Source organism: Tigriopus californicus, chromosome 2 (assembly GCF_007210705.1).
Source record: "Tigriopus californicus strain San Diego chromosome 2, Tcal_SD_v2.1, whole genome shotgun sequence".
NCBI classification, from domain to species: domain Eukaryota; kingdom Metazoa; phylum Arthropoda; class Copepoda; order Harpacticoida; family Harpacticidae; genus Tigriopus; species Tigriopus californicus.
Genome location: NC_081441.1, coordinates 14713950 through 14731296, shown reverse-complemented (window position 1 = coordinate 14731296; position 17347 = coordinate 14713950). Strand labels below are relative to the sequence as shown.

The window sequence follows — 17347 nt, the reverse complement described above, 5'->3', positions numbered from 1 at the left end:
ACACCAAGTTGGTTGGATAACACGTGGACAAAATAGCGCGGCTGTTCCAGCAATTCACGTATTTGTGGCAATCCAAATCGTATGAAAATAACCCCCTGGCTTTGAGGCAATAATCATGGATTGTCTGTTTGATATTGGACTTTGAGGTGGTGGAGGTCGTTGTTGGGGTAGCCATTGTTGTGGTTGGTGGAAATGGGATTGAGAACTGAATAGAGGTTTCATCTCCACGGGAATTTTCATACGGTCCGAATTGGATTTTATCACCACTAGGCTGCAATTGCCCCAGAAATTGGAAAATGTCCGGGCTTCGACTACTCTTGCCCGCCTTATAGTAACGAACTTTGTGCGCACTCTCCACTAATTTGGTCGCAAAGAAGACCAATATGATACATATCAGGCGAAATATTGCCATCATCTCCATCTTTGGAGATTGACCAAGATAAACTGTCTTGAATTATCCAAAATGACAAGATCAGAGCAAGCTGGAAAAACTGGCTTTCAAAACGGGTCAAAACAAACTTAACTTGAACTTCACCCATGGAGAGAAATGTGGAATTCTCCCAATTTCTCCCAATTCTGGGAACTTGGGCACGACAGACTACCCTGCACCAACATGATTCATTCGCCTACTCTCTTAAGTACAATTGCACAAACAGTACTGTCCTGTGGGCTCAGACCCGAGCTCTTAATACTGTATTTCATTTTGTTATCAAGGAAGCACACCGACTAGCTGATGATATTGTTCAATTTGCTTTAACGATTTGACAAAGAAAGTGAAGCCTGTTCTTGACACTGATTGGTGTCTGAAGGCCCTCCTGATAGAGGAAGTGTAAGAGTTTGGGGAATTTTTGTGCGATCTTCTGAACAATCTCAAGTTCATTGGCTCTGGGATATCCTTGAGATCGTTGGGCTAACCTCAAGATCGGGTTATCAGATTCATCTAGGGTGTCGAACTTGTAGTCTTTCGGCAAAACTCGAATCATAGCCTCACATTTCTTCACGTTATCCGTGAGAGCGGCCAAACTTAGAAACCGACCTCCATTTGCCATAATCTCCACGCGACAATCAGGATCGTCCAAAAGCATATCCAAAACTTCCAATGGACATTGGTCCCCAACAATAGCCATCTCCAAGGCCGATTGGCCCCGATTGTTCTGAAGCGTCGTTTGGGCACCCTGATCCAGAAGGAACCGAACTGCCTTGGCGTGACCAAATTGAACGGCACACATGAGAGCAGTGTTCCCAGCATTGGAACGCCCATTAACGGACTGATCCAGAGACAAAAGTTGGTCCAACGTAGAAACTGATCCAACAGCCGCGGCATAATGAAGGGCCTGGAGGCCTTGCGAGTCTCGAGATTGGGTATTGGCACCCATCTTCAGGAGGAAGGACACCAATCCAACTTGACCGCAATAGGAAGCATGCTGGAGCATGGTCTTGCCTTGACTGTCTTTGTATTCTAAAAGCCGGTGATGTGGATGGATGGAAAGGTGGATCTGTTCCTTGATTTCATCCTCACTGCCTCGGCATGCCATGCCAAAGACCGCCGGTGTGATGAGGCTACGGAGCAAATGTCGGTGCGAGTTCATGATTCAAATGATTGGAGTGATTGGTTTCAGAAGATTTATATGTGCTGATCACACGTTTCTGTTTACACTTCAAATTCGTAGTTGGCTCAAATACTGTACTTATCGGTAAAAGTTGAACTGTCCAGAGACCTACGATCTGACGTTTAGAAGTCATTCTGTACATGGAGTATTCACATGCATGTACAGGGTGTGCCAGGCTTATCGAAATGTTCTAAAAGCCCGACTAGCATTTGAACGTGGTATGCCAGTAAATTAAGGTGTATCATTGTCATTAATGACCATCTTTATCAATAAATAAACTTTGGTTATCCGTCACTTACAAGGTTAACTTCATTCATTTGGAATTTCTACTTATAAAGTTTATTTCATAAATTGGAAATTTGTTGTGATGTCCCAATGGATTGGACGGATGTTAGTATTTTTTTCATCGATAGCTTGGCCCAAAAGTAAATCGAAATGACACGTCAAAACAGTGGTATAACGCAAACTGGAACTAATTTCAACTTTCATTATACAAGTTGTGGTCGAAAATTGCATTTTTTAAAATTTCACCACTAGATGGCTGCAAAGGAACAATGTTGAATTATATGCTTCATTTCATCGTAGAGATGTCCCCCTTAAGGGCCTCATGTGAGATGAGGTGAAGTGTTAAGTGCTTTTCGTGTGTTGTGGAAGGTCCCTGGTTCCCCAAGCAATTTTGGCCTTAAGACCCGAAGAAGGAGAGCCAATCTGATATCGAACTGTCTACTCTCTATCTCCTTTAATTCCGCCAAAGTAGCGAAACAAATAACTGCAGAAAAACGAAAATTTACTTCTGAAAACAAGCTCCCACCTGTATTGAGATTTTGGAAAAAAATGCTTGACCAGGACATGCATGAATATTACATTTTTTTTTAAAGAGTAAATACGAAGTTCTTCTCATTAGTGTTCGCCTTTAAATTTTGAATTTGAACAAAAACGTGCTTTTGAACCAGGAAAAGCAATGAGACATTGGGCATGTTTCTTTGTAAATAATCTTTCATGGGCAAAATGTGTGCGTTACTGCATGTTGCAAACTAGATTTTGTCCCCGTTGCTTGGTGAAACGCTATCGAACGAAGAGATTCCAGTCTGATTCTTCATGTTCACTTCACTTTCTTCACAATGAACTTGATCACCCTATGAACAAACGCACCAATCTTCCCCAATTGTTCTTAAGAACAGGCAAAAGTGACATTTTTCTTTGTGTTCGTTAAATATTGACACCATGCTCGTCTGGGAAGATATTTGACCAACCCTTTGCAATTACTTGAGACACAAAGAGACTTAAACATGTTTGCACCAAAGCTCCAGAAAATGTCATTTATTGCAATTTGCAAAAACGGCACACACAATGAAGTAACTGGTTGCTTCTACGTTGTTCTGTATTTCTCGGGCGAGTTTAAGGACTAAATTAGTTTCACCTTGGATGTGAAATGTCATCAGTGCTGGTCCACGATTCAAGGAAATGGTGTAGAAGGACCAATCTGAAACAAAGATGCCAATTTTGAAGTGCAAAAGACTATGATAGACGATCCATAAAACGCGAGATATAGCCGTACTTCATGGCCTCAAGGCGCTGGAGGCCTTTCACCTCTGGCGTAGAAGCCAAGGAGAGGCCGAGATTAGGGTCCAGTTGGTGGATGACGTGGCTGACAATCTTGATATGATCTTCATCCTTGGATTTAACCTTCAGTGGACCAAAGGTCGGCGGGTCATGGAATTGGATGTGACCTGAGGTTCTGAGCCAAATTTGGCTAATCATTTGAAGGTACGGAGCCTTATTACATGCATTATCTGACACTTCAGTACTGAAAGCTCTACACAATAACGCAGATGATATTCCTCGCTGCATCTTTGAGCACGGCTACAAGGTTGTCACAATAAGGAAAACACGTGGGAACAAGATTGGAGTTAGTAAACTGAGAAGCTACAATGACTTCTGAGGGTTGGATTTGGGTTTCTATATTGATTGTCTCTTCTTCTGACTGACAGACCCTTTGGGCCGGGCTATCTGTCAGTGCAGCTTTCTCTCCCTGTCATCAGCGCTCTAAAATGGGAGAGATACGCCACTTTTGCAAGGTTGGGTGAGTGATAACATCACAAATGGCGCATATATTTCCACATGGTACTGAATCAGAATTCGGATTTTAGGTCATTTCCAGACCAACCCTGAATATGACTTGCTCAAGTGATATTTTGGTTAAAACAAGTTCAGTATACTCTGAAGGAAGTGATTTAAAGAAAAGATTTCTTAACTCATTGCCAACAAACATGTTGGATTATTCACATTTGATTTTATAAATGCTGTTTTTGACCAAGTTTTTGAAAGCATGGCTTTTTTATACCTAAGTTCTAAATATGGTTGAGAAAAAATTCAGAACCAAACAATCCCCAAGTCCTCATTGTTTTGTCATGTCCCCAAAAACGTGAACACTTGGTACAAAAAGTCACAAAATGCAATCACGCCCCGTTCTTAAAGCCCTTTTCTGGACGAAAATGCAATTCACAGCTCACAATTATAAACTGTTATTCCCTCCTTTCAAGATCTGTATCCAATGATAATACTGTAGATGTTAAAGTGCATTACACCCTATCAATTAGGTAGTCACCACTACCTAGAATCTACATGTATGGCTGTTTACAATGTCCCAAAAACATTTTCACTCATCATTTCTTCTTTAGGCCCACGGGTGAAAAAATAAGACGTTCCTTCTCCTCGCCAATTCCATTTACTCGTCACTCGGTTAAAACAATCATTTTTCCACGGCCTTCAAATGATGACGACTGGCCAGGAAAAGTGTAATCAAGGTCCTAAACGGGTGGAACAAGGTAAATACAATCCGAGCTCGGGCATCCAAACCTCTTCCCCATGGGTCTTTTTCCAAGGTTCATCTTGTGTGGGGGCAAAAACAAAGCAATCGTCAGAGGCGGGTTTTCCGACGGCTTAAATGTATCCAACGGATGAATGACCTTCAGGGTAACAAAATTGCTTGTAGTTTAGAGACCAAAGGCCATGACCTCCAAGGTATGATTCCATTTAATAGGGGGTGTTTTTAAATGGCGTTTCAATGCTCCTGTTGGTCTGTGGTGAGAGTTTTCAAGATAGATCTGTGTTGTAGTTTTGCTTGACCACATTTCAATCATACAATAATGCTTTCGAATGTTTTGTTAACTTTGGCCTTTTTGGTAAAAGGATCGATATTTTGGCAACTAAATATTCGAGGTAGTTTCTATTACTTCTTGGCTTCACATTATTGAAATCTTGGTGAAAGTCATGTCGATGTCACTGGTATTTTGCCCGAAAACTGTTATGACACAAGTTACCCCGAAATAAATATGAGCAACTTGATGGCCGTCTAGATGTGAATACATATTATTGACTATTAATGGTTATGTCAGTACCATGAAATCGAATTACATCCAAAAGATAGGATCGGTGGCTGCTCCAATTTAACCTTGAGATCAAGTAAACCGAAGGGTTCCATTCCAACAAAGTAGACGATTTAAAAGACGTGAAGGCAAGAATAGTCTTAGTTTATAGGGGCTTTATGGTCAAAGTGTGCAACGAGCTCGGGCCAAGAACCTTTTTTGACAAAGCCATCGTTAAAAGATAAACTACACCCTTGAAAAGTTTTCTCGTAGCTTCTATGTGCAGTGCTCTTCCTGTACTGTTTTGGATCTTGAATATTTACGATAAATGAAGGTGAGGGCTTGAAGTTGCCTTAAAACTGTACGCCAAACCCTAACGGGTTAAAGGGCGTTTTGAGAGCACCTCAAGGTCCTAGAAATTCCGGGCTAATTCGAATAACTAAGTTCCACTTGATTTTTTCTCATTGCTCAATATGCTTCCCTATAGAATTCGAAGGTCTAATAGCAAGTTTTAAGTCCGGCGTGGACAAGTTTTATATATTCCAGGGTGACCTCAATTCGCAAACTAAACTGTTTTGATGGAACATAGTAGACCATTTGAGGTCCACAAAAAATGGAGTAGAAGAAAGAGGGAGGTCAGAACAGATGGGGAAGGTGCATCAAATACAAAAAAGCCATTTAAAAATGGCTGGCTTCCACAGAGTTCGGATGACGTTCGAAACAATTCGTGCGGTCATCCTTAAGATGGATCATTGAGAAACCGGAGATTGGAATGGCACGTTATTGTGGGGAATATCTTGACAACAGTGTTAGTTGTCAAATAGAACCGATGGGTATGTAGTGTACCCTTGTCACTAGCTATATAGGTTCTATGTAAAGAAAAGACCTCCTCGAACAGGAAACAGTACTTCGAGTTCGAACTAAGAGAATATAGTCTTCAACAGTTCTTGAATGACGCTCGAGCATATGATTCAAAGACGGGATTGAGTTAAGAGTGTGAAGGGCCATTTTCCACTGGCTCTTGTTTGCGTCAATGTTCCACTATGTTTTTGCTTATCTGAAACATTTCCCTCCCTAGAGGTTAGTGGTTGTGGGCCAAATGGCATTAATTTTGATTGCTATGACGTTGTTATATTCATATTCATCAGGTCTAATTGGACTGCCTAACTGAGCATATGGCAGATGGGTGATGGTAGAACGGGTGGACCTTGTTTTGAACCTATTGCAACTCTCGTTTCACGACACAACTTTCTACTTCAAACCAGGGTATCAAATGAGAACTCATTTTGGGACTCCAAAGAAGTATTGTACGCTGATTTAATCTGTTGAACGGAGACGTCGTCGACCAGGATCTAAGATGTAGTAGCCGAACATATTTGGGAGCGCTTTTCGATAACTGTTAGCACATATTATCATTGATCGACGGAATTGTCTGGGTAAAAAGTAATAAAACTGTTGTTAGAAGATCAAGCATGTTCCTGGACACTGATCGTTTGACCGCAGGTGGGCCATGAAGTTGTTGAAGGTTGCCCTATATAAAATCTTATGTGTGGATTACTGGCACCGTATCACGAAATGTATGGGAATCTACAAATGCCACAACAACGAAATTTCTCAAACGCTACCTTGGAATCCTCTACACTTCAAGCATGCAATTACTCACCATTTTATTTTAACTTCAACTTTAGAGGTGTGGTTAAAATAACTTACTCAACATCGACTCTCTAGCATTAGATTTGGCCGCAGATTAGCCGGAGTCTGTTTAACCCTCTTTGGCAATTGTTCTCAATCCCCAATTTCCTCTCATTGATAACATCCAGCTTTTGGCGAAGTCGCATTTTATCATAAAACCCACCAATCCAGACATCCCAAGGCGCAATTTGAAAGAAATTTGCGACTCTGACTATCAGCCAACTTGTACAAAAAGAGTATTCGATTTTTGATTTGATTGGACGGCTTTTATGAACCAGTTTCATTTGGTCACTTCTCTTTAGCTTGATGAAACTTTGTTCATAAGCTCATAGCTTTCTGCTAGGTTTAGGAAAATAGCTGTGACAAGTTACAATTTCGTGCCTGCTCACTTGCACTTAATTAGTCCTTGAATTTTCAATCATGTGTTTCCAAAACGTATACAAATTTTAACTTTCATAAATTCTCGTAAATGCTGTGACTATTTATGCTCTTGGATAGACAATAACCACTTTTGATCATGTTCTATGAAATGAGAAGAATTAATTTTGACTTCGTTGGCTTTGGCAATAAGAATTGCAACTTCTGTTTTAAAAATTTGCTATCTATAAAAACTAAATTCTAAGACAAGGAGTATTTCCCTGTCTCTCAAAAACACCGAACCTTGAGGAAGGAGGTTCGTTCAATAGTTACTTAATCTAAAATGCTGTATTTGTGCTCTGACCTCAAATCGAGGTGTTTTACTTGGAGACAAATTTCAACAATCAAGTGCAATATTGGCCCAAGCTTGAACCCTCATCTTATAGATTGGCATCTCGTCCCGATTTTTTAGGCTCCCAAGTGGAATCGCATCCTCAAAATTATTATTCACCCATTTCATCACTCAAAGGCAACCCATCTCGACATTTTATAACGGTATCTTGAAAACTAGATCGAAACCTAAAATTGAGAAAATAGGAGACCTTTAAGACATTTAAATACATGCCTAGAAATCGTGCTATGGAAGCGCCATCTCGGAACGCATGCTTTTTGGCAAATTTCTCGATGTTTTAGCTTTCCAGCCTGGGCAAGACCCTCTTCCTGGAGGTTTGAGCCCATGGGCGACTAGCTTCAACTACACTTCATCGCACATCTCACAGCAGGGTGTGCATGTGTGCATGTGTGCGCGTGTTTGAGTGTGTTGGGATGTGTGTCTATTCCCTGGATATCTCAGGCTTGGGGCAATTTTCAAGAGTGTCGTCGTCGACGTCGTCTTCTTTGGGCGAATTCGGTCAATTTCATAGCTAGAATGGGGCCCAAAGAGAATAGCAGTGGAGATCTGCCGACAAACCCGGTCCTTGTTCCTCGTGTGAAATGGTCCTTGGGGCGGACAACTTTCCTTTCACTTAGCTCTCAAGTCCCATATACTGAAGGGATTTATAAGCACGCAAATCAACTTGAAAATCAGTGCATACTTACACTGTAAATAGATCAGCAAATGTTTTCAAAGTCTTGCCTTGTGGATACATATTTGGCTCTTTTCTGTCAAGTTATACTTTTACCGTTTTCAACCTTCTGTGTGCCATTGAAGTTGACAATAATTGTACAACACTACCTTTTCTTCAAACTCCTAAAAATAAAAACCCTCAGAAAAATGCTTCAAGGGTTGTCGGGAATAAAAATTCATTCTTCTTGTTTCTTTCTTTTTCATGGGCTTTTCTAACCGGTGAAGGGAATATAACCCCCAGTCCTATTAAAATGGAAGGTTAGATTCGTATGTTTATTACATCTTAATACTTATACGGTATTTGACAGTATACGACACCTTTCGTACCTCCTCTGCATACTTTATGGCCAGAAAATTTTCATCTCTTTCATTTTTTTCTTTGTCATTTGAAGCATTTTTTCTACGGGCTCAGATATTGAGCAGATTTTAGTCAGGTTAATTCTATCTCTCTCCAATCCTATTTCAAGAGACATTCAAGTAGCACCTGCATGATGACGTCGGCACAAATCTTGGGACGTCACTGTGGCACTTTTCAAAACAGCAGCGGTACTAAGAAAACAAAATATAAACCTCAATATTAGACAAAAAAAACTTGTTTAAGATTTCAAAAAGTCAATTATGAAAATAAAAATTCTAGTGTAGACAAAATCAGTCCAAAAAAAGCTTTTTTTTTTTTTAGCTAAAAAGTAGTTTTTGCATATTAATGAGTGCGACTGTGACAGCTTAATAAAATGCAATGCTACATGAACCACTTCTTTAATGAATGGAAGAACTAAAACTCCAATTAAATCTATTGAGAAAGGGCTATTTATTAAGCCTCAAAAGTAAGGATGAGCTCACAAAATTTGAAGATGACGTAATCTTCCTTTTGTCCCGATGAAGCTTGGATTGGGCACAATTAAAATATTATCGCATGTACAGAGCTTGGCCTTTGAAAAAAAATAATCGTTGATTAATTTTAAAGATGATACCGTTGCTCCTGGTGATGAAAATTGAAATTGACGAGGATGACCACCTGCCGTTCCCCTAAAATATGCCACTTCTCTTGGTTCCTTATCCGTTGCTTTTTTCTGATTGACAAACATAATTTTCGAACTAATGAATGTTTTAACGATTTATAAGGTGCGCTTTACTACTTAACGTTGTGCACAAATGTTACAATGTGGGTTCAAGAGGCTCGCCGTTTGATATGGTAATGACTTTTTAGCTGGTTTTACTTTAAAACGCCGGTTTTTGAGTAACGATCGATTCTATCTCAAGAACATGATAATCTGACAGATTACAAGGTGTCACATGGACATACTGGATCAGATCAGGGTCATTGGAAAAAGACGAGTCGAGAACGCTATTCTCTCTAGTGGCTACACCAACATGCTGGGAGAAATTTACCAAGATCGCAAACTCTTCCAGCTTTTCAAACGACTGAGATGTCGATTTCGAAATGGGAATATACCCATCTGGACTAGCCTCCCACTCTACAATGCTCGCCGGAAAATTGGAGTCCCCTACAAAGAAAACCCTTGAGCAAACTGACTGGTCCATCTAATTTCCAGCGAATTGGAAAAAGAGACATAAAAGAGCATAGTGAACAAGAAGGGGGCCTATTAGAGCTCAGCGGCCTTATGTCCCATCGGGACTAGCCTCCCACCCTACGACTCTAGTTTACGACATTAATCCCAGATCTTCGGGAAGACTTATTTGTTCTGGGTATTCCAAACTATTTCGTTCGGACAGTGGTACTCAATTTGCGTCTTCAATGACCCAAGATCCTTTCAGTTGTTGGGGTGTCACGGGTGCGGTTGTCTGCACCTCATTACCCATAATCAAATGGTCATGCCGAATCTAATGCCAAAATTTTGAAGTATCTCCTTGCCAAGAGTGGGGGAGATGTGGGATCCGAAAAACTTCTTTTAGGCCTCGCTGAGCTTCGGAATACTCCTCGCAGTTACGGATTGTCAGCTTGCCCACGTAAAAGATCTCTCCGAACATTACTCCCACCTCATGAAAAATTCTAAATCATCTTGGCAATTGCTCTGATTATGACCTTGCACTTGAAGGGGATTTGGAGATATCTGCCTTTTTACACCCAATCGATTTGTGCCCATACTCTTTTTCCATGAGATCCTCCCATGTCGGTGTCAACCAAAGTTTCCCCTTTTGATGATTCATGTCTTTTTTTTTTACCCGAAAATACATCTCCGTTAACTTCGAACTTCTTTACTACTTAAGCCCTTATCACTCACACGATCATGCAATCTTCCGTGCTACTTATGTTGGCCTTAATCTTCATGTACCTTTGGGAGTGCTAGAGTTCCTTATAAGCAAACAATGTAATTGTAATTACGAGTATTTGATTCATTTTCTTCGGTAACCGAGAAGTGTTTCCTTTGGGATTTTTGGCTCACCCTCGCTGGGATAAAATACGCGCTGAGTATTTTGGTTTTAAAAAAGGTATATTTATATGAATGAACAAAAAACTCTTTGCGAAAATAAATCTATTCCATCTTCATTTCACCTTGTGACCATATTAAAAGAAAAGTAGGTGCTTTAACTTTCAGCTATTTACCCTTGTCGCAAATCTGGTATTGTAGTCATCTAATTCAGACAAATAAGTTGTAAACAAGCCTCACAGTTACATGTTTCCTAAAATGTCGGATTTTAGAGTGCATCCGTGTTTAGACATGTAGCAAAAATTAAAGTTTAACGGATTTTCCCTTTCGGCAGCTACAGCGAAGTCTTATGGAGGCCCATTTAACATAGCTTATCCTAACATGACCTAAACAAGTTCGCTAATCTTGGTTATGTAGATTTGTGCCCGCCCCCCTTTGACATCGCCGCAATTGTCAGAAAAGTCCGTTGAACTGTAATAATACCCATATTTAGAGATATTTTTTGTTATACGTAATACTCTTGAAGTGACAAAGAAAATAATATGCAAACCCATTTACCTTCTTTGCCTTAAAAAGATGACTTTTTCATGTAGGATATTATACACTCCTTGGTCGGTTTGGGAAGAGGTTCTTGCACCAGGTGTGCCCAAGCCCAACATGGAGAGGGTATTGTTCAAGTCCTTGGATGGGATGTCTACGCTACTCGCACGCCGTGTTTTTTTTAGGGAACTGACAATGTTTTCTATGAGTGTCTGCTGTCTGTTAATTATCTGATGGAGAACTTCTTTGTCCCGGTTATTGTCGTCGAGGGCACGATCAAGGTCTCGTCGGAGAGCATCTCGCTCCTGGATGACTTGTTTGAGGGCGAATCGTCTATTTGGCCTCTTTGACTTGACAACGCGAGTCATGACGTGTATGTTGTGGGGCGGTAGGGACCAGAGGGCTAATCCTCTAGTAGGAACATCTCCGTGAGAGCCAGGATGAGGTCATCGTCATTGTCAATGGTCACCATGTCATTTACGTTGTCCTTCCACGTGACATCAAACGTTTCGTCCTTGAGCCTGAATGAGTAAAAACATAATTAAAACCTATTCATGTGGTTAATCAAGACAAATAACTTTAGTTTGATTATATTCCAGTTGCTATTAGAGGGCTAGGGGTGCAGCTAGGCAAACCTAACCTGACTCTATAAGCAGCCCAACCAACAATTGAGAAACCCAAAATGATTAATTTGGCTCCTTACTTTGGATACATGTCCTTCAGCATCTTCAGAACACAGACAAAGGATTTGCGGGCCATGAACCTCCGGATGTTGTCGTCTTCGCCCTCCGCGTGAAGGAAGACCTTGTACGAGGTGGACATCTTGCCGATGCCACCGTTACAGACCACACCTTTCCACTTCTGTTTCGCTTTTACCATGGTCGCAACGTTAATCTATTTCTTCAAACGTAACTCAGGAGGAAGCTTGTCTAAAAAAGAGGTTGTGATTGAACCATAAGTAAATATAAAATGCAAATCTTCTATTGAGAAGACATCGTTGTAGGAAACAAATCTCATCAAAACGGCATCATGTAAACCTGTAAATCTATCAATAGTACAATGACAGATCGGTCGCAATAAAGAATGAAAATAATAATATTAGTTTCCAATAGACCCATTTTCAACTTACTTTATAGCCCCCTTACGCTGCACGAAATATGTTTTACGTTCTGCGCTCCAGAGGGCGCTTTGTCATTCAGTCTCTACCAAATAAAAGGCCGATTGGGCCAATTCCTTGTTATTGAATTATAATGCGTTTGTGTTGTTTTTGACTAGTTCTATCAAAATCTTATTTTCAATTAGTGCCTCGGGTCACATAAAATCCGGAAAAGAAATTGCGTTCTAGGCAAGGCAAGAGCAGTTTATCCAGCAATCTACCGTGCCTCTTCCCTGTTTCTTTGGGCCGTGTGACGTTGCAAATTGTTCAAGAATGTTTCAGGAATAAATGTTCCATATACAAGCAGAACGCATAAAAATTAATGGTAACTTGTACGAGATTTGACATTAAGTTCCAAAAAAGGCTCATTTTCTAATTTGCGGGTCTTCATCCAATCTGATCCTTCACGAGCTAAGAAAAGTGATCGCAAAGATAGGTGATCCCAAAGAGTGATGTTGTTAACAGTCAAGCACACCTTCAACATAAGAGGGAAGTCAAAGAAAATACGTCTCTCCTCTAATGTTTGAAGAGAGTGAAGACATTCTGTCCGAATAAGAATTGTGCCACTTGACGATTCTTCTTTGCGAACCTTAGAGAAGGTTCTCTATACGGCCAATATCCCCTATTTGGAGGGTTCCATACTTCGAGTTCAGTCTACATGAAAAAGTGCAGAGGAGAATCACAGCCAGTGCAAAAACAGTTGGGTAGAGATAAGCGATGAAATTGATTACTGCAGAAGATTGGGTGGGTCAGATTGAACAGATCCTGTTTCAGCTCCCGTCGTTGATGACATTTGGACCGGAGCCGGACAAACGGGCGTGACTACCAATATTCCGAGGGGTTTTGGGCCAAGGGCAGTAGGGTGTTAGCACGTCCTTGACCGGGAAGGACAACTTGTGTCCGGACATCACCTCCGGAAAGGGCAGGTTCCCAACACTGGGACACTAACCTGGCCAGCCAATTTTTGGCTGGAAAAATACGTCCATGCATTATTGGCATATTGGGGAACGCACAGATATCGTTTGAGGAATTTGGTGAAGGTGGCATCGGCGGATTTGAGGGCGGATTGGGCGGAGTTGGAAAGCCACGGGTGAAGGCAGTAGAGGAAAATTGGGTTGATGTAGGTCCGGAAGAGTTGAAGAACTATTGGAGAGGGAAGATTCTTGATGGGAAGTCTATTGGAAATGTTTTCGATCCTGGCCCTACACGGTGTTACTCAAAATACTGATAAAGATTTTTTGCAAATGCCAAGACTTATAATAATGATTTTCGTTGTTATTGAAACAAAAGGAACATTTTTTGTAAAAAATCATTTTGGATTCTAGCTCAGATTAGAATATTAATCCAATTAAAACCTACAAAGAGATAGCATTTTTAAAAACGTAATCAATAGATGTTGGAAGTAACCTTAGGTGCGTTTCCAACTAAAATTTTATTCAAATCCATGGAGCAAACTATAAGATATCTCGTTTTAAAAGATTGCATTTTCATCGAATTTGACAGCAAATTGCTCCGGTTATAGCTTAAAGCAATTGCCAAGAAATATAATAAGCTTTTTCTATGCCTAAAATATAAATGAAAATTTTTCACTTTTCTGAAGCAGGTAGAAAAGCCCGAATATAGTTTGCAATATAACTTAAAACTTACTTAATGTCAATATTTCACAATTTTGATGCCATACTTGTCAATCGCAACTTCAATGAAGCTTAATCTTGAATTTTGACAAAATTCTATTAACGTTCAATAAAAACATCGCTAGTACGTAGAAATTAATTATTGCAAAAAGTGACAATTTGGAAAATTAAACTGTCACAGGTATCGTTCAGATATTTTAGGAACACGATAGGATATTGTAGCTTTTGGCACTTAAGTAAAATGAAAGGCAATTTTGCATGTTTTGTAAGTTTTAAGCGACATTTTTTGCTACTTTTTGCTTTTAAAGAAATCTTCAAGAAAATGGCGAAATATCATTTCTTGTCGTGTCATTGAAAAACACAATCATATTCCTTGGGAATAACTGGAAACATAATTAGGCCATTTTTTGATCTTTTAAGGCGTAAAACGCAACCTTTAAGTTGTAATATCTAGGCATCTGCGGAATAGAAGTTTATGAAATTTTACGTCAATACATAACTAAGAGTATGTTTAATACTGATTGACTACGTTTTTTACAATAGTGCATTTTAATGCACTTTAAGTTATTTAACACACTTATCTGAGCTACTTTTAAACATGTGTATTTCACAAAAGTTGTTCCTTTTGTCTCTTTGACAAAGAAAAACATATCTAGATGTCTTGGTATTTGAGCAAACACTTAACCAGAAAATATAACCACCGTGCCTAGCTTTGACTATTGATGATTTGAGATGGTTGGTGGAGGAGATCTTCTCGACCAATCAGGTATCGCAACATCGCAGACACTCGCAGTTACCATGACCGTGATGAATCTTTAGCTTGTTGTTGTCTTTGTTTCCCTTGTGGCCAATCATAATTATAATGCGAAAGTTCAAATATTACAGACATGAAATTGTACATAGGGATGGACTCAGACTAGGCTCGAACTCAAAAGCCTGATGGCTCATTGGTAAAATGGGCAAGTGCACGGTATTTAGTAACCAAGCCATAGGAATGACATAAAGAGTTGCCCTGAATTGTAAATTGAGAGGTTCGCAGATGGTTCCAACTGGTCTGGGTTCTGGGTGGAGATTTTTCTTCTTCTATCTTGCATGCTCTCCCTTATGCTTACGTCGAGTAATCAAAAAGATTTTGGTACTTCAGTTGCGTGATTATGAACATTTGGCATTGCGCTAAATGGTAGCTTTGATGCAATCTTGACCATATTTATAAATTATAAGTCAGGAGAGCTCCTTTGTAGGCATCTACTAAGGTTAGATAAGCGAAGCTAAAAACGTAATGATCAAGTTAAACAAAGTTACAAATTGTAGATATGAAGCCAATGAATTAGTACTCTTTTTTTAACCAACCTGGCATTTTTTTCATGAAGCCCCACATTTGCTGCTTTTGCCAAGGGCAAAAGGGAACAGAGTAACCCAAAATTTGTTCTTTGATTATGGGCAATCACAAGCAAGGCTGGGGAAAATATCTTTTTCAGGAGCAAATAAATACAACATAATTTCTTTGAAAGCACAATCATTTTTTATGGGTAAAGCAATTCTCAAATGCAAGAATGTAAGCCTGTTTAAGAGCCAAAAAGACACATGAAAAGACATCTTGAAACTATTGTTGCAAAAGTTTGAAACAATTACCAAGGGTTTCAATATATTTCATTATTTCAAAAAATTTGAAATCAAAAGGCTTTGAAGTTGTCTCCTAACGTGGAACCCAAATTAATACCCTAAACCATGCAGGTTTCTTTGAGTAGATCAAATTTGGTTCCTCAGGGTGCTTTTTCAGCTATCTCTCTGCGAGAAGAGACCAAAAAGAAATAATGTGAGAATTAGACAACTGCTCCTTCATTGAGATAAACAGAGAACTTTTGGAATTTAAAGTAGTAACATCTTCAAAAGTATTGATGAGCATTTTTCTTCAATCAGGTTTTAGAGTTAGTTGTGGTTAATGAAGGTTATGGTTTACGCTCTTGAGCTCTCGAACAAATCCAGGCCAGTCAAAACTATGAAGTATTTGCTTCTCTTATGGGTTCCTTCATTGCTCCACTTGCACACACACACACACACACAAACTCAAGGAATGTTTCATCAAAATTAGAAATTCTCCTAAGAGGCAGGTCTTTAGACATCTTTCCTCATGTAGTGATGGTAAATGATTATTGATAAGCTATAACAATATATTAAGTTCGTGAATTGAGAAAAGTTCATTCAAATTAATTCACAATTTCATACTTTCATTATCTTTACACTCAATCCATTTCTATGTAATCAAGCCAGTCTAAAACGGAACCCATGTAAGGCGGGGGTAAAAAAGTCTGTCATAGGATGACTCATGGTGTTCAGGATGGGACTGAAGATTCCGTTCTACGCAGGGCTGCAAATGAATAGTCCCGCAACTAAACTACAAAAATCGGACTCCATAAGTCCTTTTGAATCGAGTATGAACTAGACGTATGAATCGGATTCGACAGGGTCTACGAATCCGATCCGAAGTGATTTTTTTGGTAATCCGAATCCGAGACATTTTTTTGCAATCCGAACGAATCTGAATCCGATTTTTTTTCCAAATCCGAATCCAAAAATTGTTGCTCAATTCAATCCAAATCCGAATTTTATGCTCAATCCGAAGCAGAGTTGCTTTTATTTGACTAAAGCATGAAATGTTTTTCTAAATCTGATCCAAATCTGAAGTTTAACCTCAATTGACTTTAAAAGAACTCATTTAATTGCTGCAGCATTCTCCCAACAGGGATCTATCCTTCATCCGCCCCTCTAGGGGTAATACCCAGAATGGGGACAACAAACAAAATAAACGATTGCTTGACATGATGAAGTTGCAAAAATCCAATGAGGCAAAGATCCTTGCAATAAAGATCTAAAAAAAGAAAAACTTACAAAAATGTGTTCTTGCTGCTTAAACATTTTAGAATCATGAGATTGGGTGGAGTTGCCTTGGTCAAAATATAAACTTTCTGTTCCAATAATGTCATTTTTTGAAGCAATGATATAATAGCACAACTTGTCTTTTTGTCATATGCTTCATTTGTGGAACAATTGAATATTATGATGCTATCAGAATGGTGCAAAAATTATTCGCAAACATGCTTGCTGTGCCGAGGTTTCTATTCCATTTTCTGAACATTGACATTTTGAACGGCAAATCCTTTTATCCTATTTTCTGAAGTTCTGGGTTCCTTTATATGCGTGGTATGGCCACAAAATTTTGGCAACTTTTAAGATAGCAGGTTCATTTACAGATTTTGATTTTTATGCTCATTGCTTTCCTTATCTGTGATTTGATTCGAACCCAATCCGAATCCTAATTTGAACGAAATATTCAATCGGACCAAATTCGAATCCGAATCTAAATCCTATCGGAACCGAAAAGTCGGATCCAATGCACAGCTCTAGTATGGACCCTCTAAATGAATGTTGGTGAAAAAAACTTTTGAGAACTCAAAATGCAAAGAGTGAAGTTCA

General features: G+C 39.4%; 1 protein-coding gene across 1 annotated transcript; it reads right to left on the bottom strand.

Moving 5' to 3' along the window:
- Window positions 1-743: 743 nt before the first annotated feature.
- LOC131893362 (ankyrin homolog) lies at window positions 744-1589 on the bottom strand. Its single transcript, XM_059243358.1, has one exon. It carries the CDS (start codon window positions 1587-1589, stop codon window positions 744-746), a length of 846 nt encoding a protein of 281 aa, XP_059099341.1.
- Between the last annotated feature and the right edge of the window lie 15758 nt (window positions 1590-17347).